General features: G+C 40.8%; 1 protein-coding gene across 1 annotated transcript; it reads left to right on the top strand.

Annotated features, from left to right (window-relative positions):
* Positions 1-600: 600 nt before the first annotated feature.
* LOC101849085 (zinc finger protein 236-like) lies at positions 601-11,924 on the top strand. The gene has a single exon (XM_005109511.3). It carries the CDS (start codon positions 973-975, stop codon positions 4,540-4,542), a length of 3,570 nt encoding a protein of 1,189 aa, XP_005109568.1. The 5' UTR covers positions 601-972; the 3' UTR covers positions 4,543-11,924.
* Positions 11,925-12,333: the final 409 nt, after the last annotated feature.

Genomic DNA, 12,333 nt, shown 5'->3' with positions numbered 1-12,333 from the left:
TCCTGTAGGGTCTCGTAGACACCTTTTAGGAAACTAATGGTGGCATTGACTTGTCGAGGAATAACGAGAGTACTTGACTTTCGCCCGGCCTGATCGAGGACATTGGTTTACTTCTTTTTTACCGCCCTAGTTCTCTCTCTCTCTCTCTCTCTCTCTCTCTCTCTCTCTCTCTCTCTCTCTCCCTCCCTCTCTCCCTCTCTCCCTCTCCCTCTCTCTTCTCCTTTTTATTTATCTGTCTGTCTCTTTTGTTTTCTTTGTCAGGACATTTTGTAGTAATATATAATTACCACTTTCTCCTTCTCTGTATTATTGTCTTTTTCTTTATTCTTTCTTCCACATTCTGTCATTCTCTTTTTCTTTCTCCATCTTCTCGGGTGGTAAGAGGGCATTACTGGGAGGCCCCCTCCCCCCCCCTTTCCCCTTCCTATAGTGTCTGTCTACATTCTGCCTGGCTTTTTTCCTGCACTAAAAGACCTTTTCGTTCTTCCATGTTTATGGTTCTTTATATTTTTAACACTTAGACTCTCGGATAAGGGTGACGTTATGCAGTTGCAAGAGCCGTAAAACACTTACCCCCCCCCCAAAAAAAAAAAAAACAAACAAACAAACAAACCCGAATCAAACCAAACAACTATGAAAGACAAGCTGACAATCTCTATGAACCGACCACTGTGTGACCTGGGTGTATAACCAGTGTGTTTTTGTCTTTCTGTTTACAGACAGGAGCCGATGCAAGCCCGGACAAGTCCGAGATGCATCAAGGAGCAGAACGTCACCGCATCCCGTTATTCCTTTCGCACCAACAGCAACGTCTGAACATCCGGCTCGAGAGTCTCCACAGAGAAGACAACCACATCTCGCAAGAAGCACTTTCGAACTGTCCAAGCATATTATTACTGTTACCACTGTTATTGTTGTTGTTGAATTTAGAAGATTCCCACGACGCCAGCCGGAAAGAGCCGAGAAGGTTATATGAATATGTCGAACCGAGGTTACTTGAGCGCCCCCCATCGGCTGTTGCCGGGCTATGCTGGTCTGTCCGCGTCCCGCTCCAGTTTGGGTGTTGGGGCCCCGCCCTCGTCCAGGGCTAGCCCTCCAGAGTTCTCGTATGACGCCTACCCGAGATCTGGATCAGGGGGCGGGGTGAGAGACTCGTCATCTTTCACGCGGACTCCGACTTCTGCTGCCACGGCGGCCAACACGGCGTTGGGATTGGCTTACCAAAACATGAGCGAGTTTCCATACGGGCTGTCGGGCGTGCAGATGCCCACATACAACTTTGGTTCAGAGTTGTACAACTACGTCAGTAACGGGTTTCCCCGGAAATCCAGGATGTGCACTTTTTGTAACAAGGTGTTCACTCGCTCCACCACACGACGCTATCACGAGAGGCGATGCCCACTTTTGCGTGCCTCGAATAGTTTGGCGAAGAGCGAAGAAAATAATTCCGCGGCTGCTGTAGCAGCGGTGGCGGCGATGAAAGACCAGCAACAGCAGCGCCAGAAGGAGTCGGCGCTCTCCCCGTCTGCGGTTGCCCCAAGGAGTCATTCCAGCAGCAATCACAACTCGTCAATTGTGCAGTCTGGCCCCACCCCCTCCAGTAACTCCCCGCCCACGCCTAGTCTACACCCCGCTTACCCTACATCATTTCCCCCTACCTCCGCCCTAGCTCCCAGTCCCTCTAGAAACGCCAGTGCATACGGAAACTACACGAATCCCTACAATGCTGCTCACTATTATGGCCATACTCTGTCCACTGCTGCACTCGCTGCACTCGATCAAAACAGCAACAGCCTGCAGTTCAAGAAAGAGTCGGACAACGCGTCATGGGCGTCGTCATCCCCGTCTCCTTCCTCCAAGCAGCGAGACACACCCAGCTCTGTCTTAGCCAACACCTCGTCTTTGCTAAAAGCTTTCAATCCAGACCCGAGCCTGGATATGACGGCCAGGTACTGCGCAGATTTCAGCATCCGGTCCCAACCGCCAGTTTTCCCGCCGACCTCTCTCCGCGGCCCCCCGACCTCGCCACCGTCTCCAGAGCCAGGCGAGACCAAGTCTGACAGCACAACCCACGGAGATTCCTCCAGCCCGAACGACCTGACGAGGACATCTACCAACAACGCTGACCAGCCCAGCAGCGGTAACAACAATAGCCCTCCTTGCGATGGTCAAGGTATACAAGGCAAGATTGCTGTGGCCAATGTGTCCGGCGCCCGGCTGAAAACCTCGTCGCCGCCCCCTGTGCTGTGGAACAACAAGATGAGGATGGAGAGAGCCAGAGAGCAGTACATGTCTGTACAGCCTGTAGATGATGACGAAGAGGAAGATGACGAGGAAGAGGAGGACGAGGGAGCAGTAGAAGAAGACGAGGAGCAGTTTAACGCTTTAGATGTGAGTCTGAACCAAACGAGTGAGATGGAAGACGAAGGCTTCAGCGGAAAGAAAGGTCCCAACTCTCCACTGCAGAAGAATACTACGTACAACCCTCTGGTCTGCCAGTACTGTAAAGAGTCGTTTAGTGATATCACCACACGTAAGGCACACGAAGAACTGCACGCTCAAAGAAAGGCCTTTGCCTGCAGTGTATGCTCCCACTCGTTTCACTGTGCTTATGGGTTACGCATCCACTTCCTGCGACACCACAAAGAAGGGCCCTACAAGTGCAAATATTGTCTGGAAACTCACAAGGAACCTCTCAACCTGAAGGCTCATCTCGTGAATCACCACAACCTGCCCAAAGCAGAGCAGCACTCTCTCAAGTACTTCTCTTTTGTCGATTCCAGTTATGATAAGATTCCCCCACTCTTGATGACCTCTGGCCTCTCTGATGGTGAACAGGACTCTAAAAAAAGAAGCAACCTCGGACAGAGGCACAGCGCTGACAACGTGACAGAAGCCATTGGGGATGACGACACAACGAAGATGCGCACCACCAACGAAACTAGTATCGAGCCTGTACCCAACGGAAGCATTGCCAACGAAGAAACAGAAGTCTGTAAAATCTGTAACAAGGCGTTTTTGAAGTCTTTCATACGAATTCACGAGCGTTCGCATGCAGACCAGAAACCGTATGAGTGTCCGATGTGTCACAAGCGGTTTGGCTACAAAAACAACATGAAGTCTCACATGAAGCTCCATCAGGGTCTCAAGCCGTACCAGTGCCAGATCTGTGGGGCCCGATTCACCAGAGGCTCCACACTGAGGCGCCATGGCCGACGTCACAACATCTCGCGAAACTCCATGCTTGACTACGTCCTCTACGACCACAGCGCTGGGCCGACAAGGGCCGTCGGGGTACACAGCAAACCGTCGCTCTCTACCACCACCCAGACTGCTGCTGCTGTTGCTGCTGCTGCTGCTATAGCCAGCACACCTTACAGCCACCATGCCAGGATGACGTCAGCCGAGCACGGCATCAGTAAGTCTTTGTCCTATTTACAGCACACACGGGCTCCACTAATGCCGAACGCAACAGGCAGTGACCGAGATCGTCACAACTCAACAAATGGCCGCAGTCCTGTAGGGTCTCCACCACCTCGCAATGCAGCGTCTCCCCGCACCCCATCCAACCATCTGACCAGCCAGAGCATGGGGAACCCTATGGTGGGAGACCTGGCTGCTGTCGTGGCCCCCCACCTGTTTGGCTACCAGGCGGCCGCTGCTGCGCCTCACCTGTATCAGTTCTACGCCTCGACCAACCCTCTGATGAATTACCCAGCCTACGTATCCAATCAGAATTCATCTGCTGTTCAGTCTGATGCTCTGAATCTCAGCCTCGGAAAGCGGAAGTCTTCCATAGAGGAAGAAGGAGAGATCAAGAATAAACTATCGAAAAAGGAGAATAACATCCTGAGCAAAGAGAAAGAGAACTTTCACAGGCGCAGTCTGGAGGTCCGGGAGAATCACATCGGTGTCAAGTCTGAGGAGCCCGGGGAGCTGGTAAAGTTCAAGAACGATGTTCACAATCCGTTCATGCCAAACTTTGCTATCAAGAAAGAGTTTTCTCCCAGAGACGCATCCAACAACAACACTGACCGCAATGCTCACCGAGAGCCGCTGAAGCTGACCACAGAAGATTTCGGTGCCCAGGTCAACATCTGTTGTCCAAGCCCCATGGTCCAGTCATCCACCACAAGCTGTCAACACCCACAACCAGTGTCAAGTGGACCAGTGGGCTCATCCACCTGTCCTGAACCTCTGACCCACCAGCGGGCGCACGCTAGTCCCAGTGGGCTCAGTCACCGTGGGAGCCCGGTCAACTCGGCGACATCAGTGACCAGCCCCAACGCAGGGATTTTGGAGCCTCGGGAGGGACAGACCGTTCCAGATCTACTGCACCCTCTCCTCAAGTCTGGCCGGATGTTCCGCTGTTCTTTCTGCGACATCTACTTCACCGAGTATGCGATGTTCCGCGTGCACCAGAAACATCACCAGATCGACAGCGCCAGACCTTTCGTATGCTCCTACTGTGGAGAGGACTGTAAAGAAAAGAATTTCTTTACGCTTCATATATCTGCTCACCTTAAGCTGGTTACTACATGACCTCTCATCTCTATGTCACTTCTCCGCGGACACGCTGCTCTAGTCTACAACTCCCTGATTGGAACACTCCTCCCCACCCCTTTCACAAATGAGAGACTTTTGACCTCAGCCGTCTGAGTTCACGACTGAGATTGAAGTTTTCTTTTGTATTCTTCCTACGAAAGAAACACAAAAAACAATGATCTGTATCGACTAGAGAAAGGAAACCACCACATGGCTATGTGGGTCAGCGTTCTCTCCTCCAAGAAGAGGAATAAGAATGCACCTTTAGATGTGCTGTGGTGGCCCGCAGAGAACAGTAATATATACACGAGTTATTATATATTATTATTCACTTGCATACATGTTTGTTTGTTTGTGTTTTGTTTTTTTTTTACTTTTTTTTTCAAAGAAATATTCCCACTGGCAATGTAATGCTTGCCTGCTAAGTTTTATGAGGTCTCAGAGAGATGAAAGTTACGGGTATAGTTTCTGATCTTTTTATCTTGTTTTTGGATAAATTCTCCTCAACATAACTGCACTATGGACTTCAGACGGCTGTTCATGAGGAAAAGATTATAATTTGAGAACAGTTTTTTCAACCTTCGACCTTCTGTGTGTTGTCCCTAGTATTGTGGATAACGTTACAAATTTCACCCTTCTACCTCAAAATGTTTTTACCAACTTATATATATTTATATTACATATACATGTTTTCACAACATATTCATGGCCAATTTAGGAAAATTGGAAAAATTTGTTTCTTGAAAAGAAAATGGGAACCTGGAAAGGAAATGCCTGGTGGAAGAAAGTGAAAAGTCAGCCTCTGAACCATAGACTGTACATATGTTTCTTTATTATAAAGATATAAATATATACATATATATTATATATACCAATGAAACTGAATATTTCATGACAATCTTTGTTCATTTAATGATGTTTACATTTCAACTACCTCAATATTTCATATACAAAATCACACGCAGGGAGTTTTCTTACTTTACTATATACTATACCCAGTTGCAATGAAGTTTGCTTGTACTCTCCATATTACGCAAATGTCTTTGATTTTGCTAAAAGTTAAAGACCATTATGCGCCACTGCCAAATTCATGATGACTCAATCCTTTCTAAACATTGGTCAATGTTGATTAGTTTATGGAAACTAGATGTTTGTTGTATTGAGACATTATGCGCGTTGCTAAGCACGATTTGCGCAAGCTCATATATATATGAGGATATTTCCTTTGTTTAGTTTACATTGTTCGACTCGTACCTCACTTTGTGGACACTCTTGTTTGTTTCCCTTGTCTGTAAATACGTACATGGTATACCTTTTGTGAATTTGACCATAATGCGATTGCTTCTGGTTTGCAAAAAGCAAGATTTGCTGATTTGCTTATAGAGAAATACGGGTTTAGCTTAGTGTTTGTTATTGTTTATTTGCATTTTGTAAATCCTTTGTTTGCTTACTTCCTTGGTTATTTAAGAATTAACTTTTAAGTATCTCCATTATATACTGGAGAGATGACAAATACGGGTAACTCATGTAATGCATCCCCTCCTTCTACAGCTTACAAGTTTTTCGCATTTAGACTTTTTTTTACTATTGTTTATACAATAGACATTTTATCTAATTTGAAGTGTTGTAAAAGCCTCAAAAGCAGTAACTGTGCTGTTGCAATTCAGTTCTTCTGAAGTTACATATCAGAGGACAGAAACAAAGAAACAAAAGAAACGAGATGCACTGATTAACTCTTTCAGTCAGGCATACTGTATAGTCTACTGCAGTAGGGAAACACATGACTAAAGTTAAGCAGTAGAGGGTTAATTAATAATTTCGTAGAGTTCTAAAATTTAAGATTGTTGTAACCCATCAGTATAAGGAGATGATGCAGTTGTTCTGTTTACCTGCTGTATTAGAGTGATAAGGCTGTTCACACAGCATACAAAAGATATGAGTTTGATTCCCACGGGCTGCTGGGATGTATCCCCCACACAGCTGGGATCAGTCCTAACCATTAGGAAAGAAGCAGTCTTCCTCCTCATCGAGCTTAAAAGTGTTAATAGAAGCACAAATATTCACAGCAGAGTCTCTAAAATATGAATAGTATTGGGTTTAGTTGAGGTCCCAAACTGCTCAGAATTTCTGAGGAGTTGAAAGAGCTAATTTATTTATTTATGATAAAAAACATTTCTGCCATTGAGAAAGGCGAAAAATAAGCATTTTTCAGGCATAATTTCCTTTCACAATTTCAGATCTTGATAAAAGAGAATCGTAAATATGGTGTACAAAAAACAAATTTAAACGTATAAAACAAAATAAACTCCACCAACACTGGATGATGGCATCTTCTCCATACCGATCAGGGTTTCCATAGAGCTCAGATACTCTACACTAGTAACATTTTTTTGCTCAGATTCTTAACTTGCTGAGTCAGAGAGTAAATGTTGGCATTTCTTTCAAAATTACTTTTTGTATTTTGTTGATTGTTCTTGATTTCCTCTGTTTTCTTTGACTGATTTGAGTTTTCTTGCAATGTTTGTGCTAAAATATGATGTCTACAGTCCATGCAAATGTAAGCCAGAATGATGTTTTCATCCACTATCCATCCCTCCTATGACTAACTACCTCTCACATATTATTGGTGTGCATTTTTATTGAATTTCTTCAGCAATGATAATGCATCCCAAGAACTACTCAGGAAAAACAGCTCAGGTGTTTAAATTTATATTTGTACATACAAACATTTTATGTAACTGAACATTTTTTTTTTTCGTTTGTACATTCATACCCAAAGGATCCTGTGCTCTTCATTTGATAACTGCTTCATCTGATCACCTCTACAGTGAAGGCAAACATATATACATACAGCCTTTGTGTGATGACGTATCATTTCAGATGTTTTTTTGTAACCTTGAATAGGCTTTTTCTGTCCTATGGATTGTGATGGTTGATGTTGCGGGTTCTTTTGTAGTTTGTATGCATTGTGTGCTTATGCCAAATTGTTTGTTTTGTGATCACCCAGTTTGTACATGTGAATTTTGACATCTGACATCAGTTAATGCTCAGGAATCAATAGAATAAATATTTAATGCTACATGTGTGCATGTGTACATGTTTTATGTGAATGCAGTTTGAAGAACCTCGAATGCCTGTAAAGATGCCAATGATAGCAATCAGCCCCATTAGTCTGATGCCCATACTGGGAACAGAAAAAGGATGGACAGAATAAAAATGTTGTGAGAATGGAGACTAAGAAAAGTGGATAAATGAAACAAGTTGAAAGAAAAAAGGTTAAAGTCTGTCCTTATCGTGAAATTTTGCAAGAGTAGGCTTAATAGTAACAACAAAAAAGTTTGAAACAGAAATACCCATTTTGTTCCAAGAAATGGACATAGATTTAGATTTTCTAGGTTAAATTATAACCGAAATTTTAAAAGTATTTTAGTCACAAAAGTTCCTTAACTTCTCCATTTGTGAAAAAGGGTTTTTTGAGAATTAATCGGCACAAATGTGTTCTGTAGCAGTTAGGCTTTGTTTAAAGGATGGGACTATCTCAGTCTTTTTTCTCAAATCTTTAGATTAAATAAGTAAGAAATCATAACTTACGAAAAATTATTTTCTCTCACTATACTATAAATTATTTTTTTTGCCTACTTGAGAAACAAACGACATCCACCCCTTGGCTCCCATATGACCTTATGCAGTTGCGAGCACCGTAAAACCTTACTGAAATTAAAACTAAAACAAACGAACTTGAAAAGCTGTACACCGTCTTTCATGCAAAGAGTAAAACTGCTTGCTTACGTACCATAGTTTTCAGAGAGATAATAAAGCACTTATGCTTGTTGTTCGTTCTGTTGGCCCGAGTATCTTCAGCATTATAACACCTGATCTTGAAGTATCATTCAGTTTTTTTGTTTCGTTAATCTGAATATCCAAAAGGTCTTTTTCCAACAGCAAGACATAAAATAAGCTTAAATTAGAAATACAAATGTTTCCATCCATTTGTTTTCTTTTTGTTCTGAGATGGAGTTAAAGACTCTTGTGATTTATTAGTCACCTTTCTTCAAAAAGAACGTTGCAATGAATAATGTACCATCTTCCCAAAAGGAAAATGAGATTGCACCATGCCCTGCTTATCTATGGTATCTGAAACAGAAATCTGAAAATAATTTGTTCCAAATGTTGTTTGATGTGATGGCTGGGGCATTGCGGGTATTATTGCGTGGTGCCTGTTCACCACAAATGTTCATGTTGTTGACGCCCAATGTTTCAAGCATTCATCTGTGCAGGGATTTTTTAAACAATTATTTCTTTTTACTTTCAAAATCTGAATCGAGCTTTCATCATCACTGAAGACTGCTGCAGTGTACCATGTCATTGTATGCTTGGCCATGAACCTTATGTTGTTGTTATTATGAACTATTGAAGTTGAAACTTTGCTTTGTTTTTTGTTCCTATTGTTTGGCTTTATACTGGCATTGGTTTGTTGATTACATGAGAATGATCCACCAGTCAGCCTTATCATCTTTAAGTCTTTGACAGTATAATTAAGTGGTAGGAAATTGACTTTTCCATACATATCCCTTGTTATCTCATAATTGCAGCTTGCAAATCGTTGTTTTCATTATTGGGGAAAAGGCTTTTAAACTGTTTGCTGAAACATTTTATGGCAAATCTTTGAGCCTATTTCTTAGGGCCTTACAAATACTTATTAAACTTTTCCCAAATTTATTCAGGAGGTGGAGAGAAACATATTTGATTGGATAGAACATTTTCGGTCTTTATAAAGTTACAAAATATAAGCTACCAATTGTTACTGAAAGCATTGAAAATGGCGAATGATAAGAGTGGAGAAATCAACTCTCATGTTTATTCAGGGTTGATTTCACCATTGTTTTTCTAAAGAATTACAATAACAATGTCTTTCATCTGTGCATTATTTCATGCAAGTTTTTTTTTGTTTGGATTAATAACTTGTGGATAAAGTACTCTGCATACTTTCCGCTGCTATGCAAATTCAAACTCAAGTTACACTCTCAAAATGATATTTTACAACAACTGATTTATTCTGACAAATGATATTCAATGTTTAAATTTATGAAAATATTTTGTAGAACAGCCTGTCAAAGTGAGTTACTTGTCAAAAGGAGATAATCAAAATATGTCATCATATTTGTTTAATGATCATGCTATTATTTCTAAGTTCAGTTGTTTAATGGGATTTTGGATTTTGGGGAGGGTAGGCATTATATTATAACTAGAGAGACAATTTAGATCTGTGCCGAAAGTAAGTAGGGCTGTCTGTTTCATGAAGTTAATTTTTTTCCCTCAAAATTTCAGCTGGGCCCATATATTTCCTTTTTAATAATTGCTGTCAGGGCCATCACCACATAAATATTTACTGACTTCAATTTGACTTTCTTTTTTAAAAAAAGTAAGTAGGCCTATATGAAACTGCCAAGAAATGATTGTCGTTAAAATGTATAGCCTTCTCAAAATTTGAGAAGTAACTCACTTTGAGCTGGTTCTTTGGTATATCGAACATCTTATCACTTTAGTATCACTGGCAGAACTCCAACTGCAGGAGTTTAACTTTGATACAAGCTTAATGTTAAAGAAGAGGGAGACCAAAGATTGGGCTAACAAAGATAACGGATGCGCATTGTTATACTGGCTCTGTGTGTGTGTTGGCATGTGCTTAGATGTGTGTGTGTGTGTCTGTGTGTGTGTGTGTGTGTGTGTGTGTGTGTATATATGTGTATATATATATATATGTGTGTGTGTGTGTGTGTGTGTGTGTGTGTGTGATTTGAGAGATTTGATTAAAAGAGTGAACTCGTCTCACTTTCAAGTAAAATTAAAAACTGAGATCATCACTTGCCATTGAGAGAACTTTCAGCCGGAGGCTAAAAGAAAAAAAAGGAACTCCTGTCGCTTTTATCATCTTGATGGCTAAGTACATTTCAAGTTATTTATAGCCAGAGCATAATAGACATATACAGTAAAATTAGTGAACATTCATATCAAATAATTGATTTCATAATGTACTATACATTTCATTTGGTGTTCAAAATTCTCAATAAAATGCAAGTGATTGTCTTTTCATCCCACTTATCAAAGGTTTGTGTTACTTTGTTCTCTTTTAGGGCATTTTAAAACTGTAAAATTAGCATAACTCAATTAACTTTCTGTTCTTGAAGTTGGAGGCAAACCTGCCTAGAAAGTTCCTTTCTAGTTCTTCAGTAGCAAATTGTTGAAAAGGTAGCCCTCTCATGACCATCCATACTTCTGTTTACTTTCAGTTTGATTTAAGAAAGTTTTGAGAATTCAAATTTTGTTTGAGAGAGGAAATAAATTTTATCCTACTTAGGATATTCAAAAGACATCTTTTCCTTAAGAATTGGCAGCCAGAACATTAGGCCTTGAGTCATTGAGCTATGGCCCCATAATTGCATTTTTTCTTACTACATGACTGTTGTACAAATCATCAGTCCTCTGTATCCAGCTAGACTACATGTCATAGAAAACTGAAAAGATTTCTTAACTTACAGGTAGTGTTGGCTAGTGTACTCTTATATCTGAAGTTAACGCTTTATTCATAGCTCAAGCGATCTAACTTCGTGGAAAGGGACCAAAGTAACGATGCTTTGTAACTTAACTAAAATAAATGTTGGGTTACAAACATAAAATGAAAAATGGAAATAAAAGTTTATACACATTATTTTATCAGTGGAACTCTAGAAAAACCAAGAGCGGATATAGGATCCTTCAATACATTTCTGATTGCATGTTGTCACAAGGACACTGACTGGGTTCTGCCTGCTTTGAACTAAAGGATATTTGTCTTGTTCTGATCGATCTTGAGAGTAGAGGCCGTCTTGGTTCACACAATATCAAATTTAAGCCATATTTATGGTTTTACTTTGTTGTATTCGGCTTATTGATATAGCATTGATTTGACTGTGACCCTGTGTTTCGTAAAGCCTCCCTTGAGAGTTCCCTGTTTCATGACCTGTTTCACTGCTTTACAATCATGTTGCATAACTTTTTGAAATGCTTTTTAAATGTTATTCTTTGAAAGCCGTGTCATACTTAGCAGAATACGTTTGCATTTTCGTATTCATATACATATTGTCTACGTCTGTGCTTGTTCTAGTATGCATTCCAATAGATTACTAATCGCCATAGATGCATATTAACATATATATTCAGTGCGTTGCTTCAAGGTACAAATTTTCATTATTTTTCTCTGCTTTTTTTTCCTACTCTCTAGTGCAATGCCTGAAATTATGCTGCTCTCTGTGAACAAAATAACAAAAATTCTTTAAAATATGAAGCTTGTATGGTATGCGTTCGTGACTGTTTGTGGATTGTTTATAAACTGATTCTTTTCCCTGCCCAGCTTATCTCTAGTTTTTTGCTTTGATAGCCACAAAATCTTGTAGAATTTATTCCTTGCGTTTGCTGTTGAGGCATCATCTACTTTAGAAGCAGGTCCTGGAAAAGTAGTGAAGGTTTAAAACTTTCAAACTGATTAAGATTCTTTGGACAAAAATACTTCAGGACTGGTTGGACCATATTGTAATTTCTGTGAAGTTAACCACATGATCTAATTATGTATGCAGTACCTGAAACTTGCTTGGAAAGTCAGAGTTGACATAATACATCTTTTTATCAAATTTTTTATTTTCTTCTCTAAGAAATACATTTTATGAAACCACAGGAATTTGTCTTACAAACCATTAACAGTTACTAGCATTAAATTATTGCCTTTACAGCTAATCCAAAATAATAAACTGT

The sequence above is a fragment of the Aplysia californica genome, unplaced genomic scaffold (assembly GCF_000002075.1).
Source record: "Aplysia californica isolate F4 #8 unplaced genomic scaffold, AplCal3.0 scaffold00785, whole genome shotgun sequence".
NCBI classification, from domain to species: Eukaryota; Metazoa; Mollusca; class Gastropoda; order Aplysiida; family Aplysiidae; genus Aplysia; species Aplysia californica.
The sequence above is the reverse complement of the archived record's forward strand: the minus strand, read 5'-3'. Positions and strand labels throughout refer to the sequence as shown.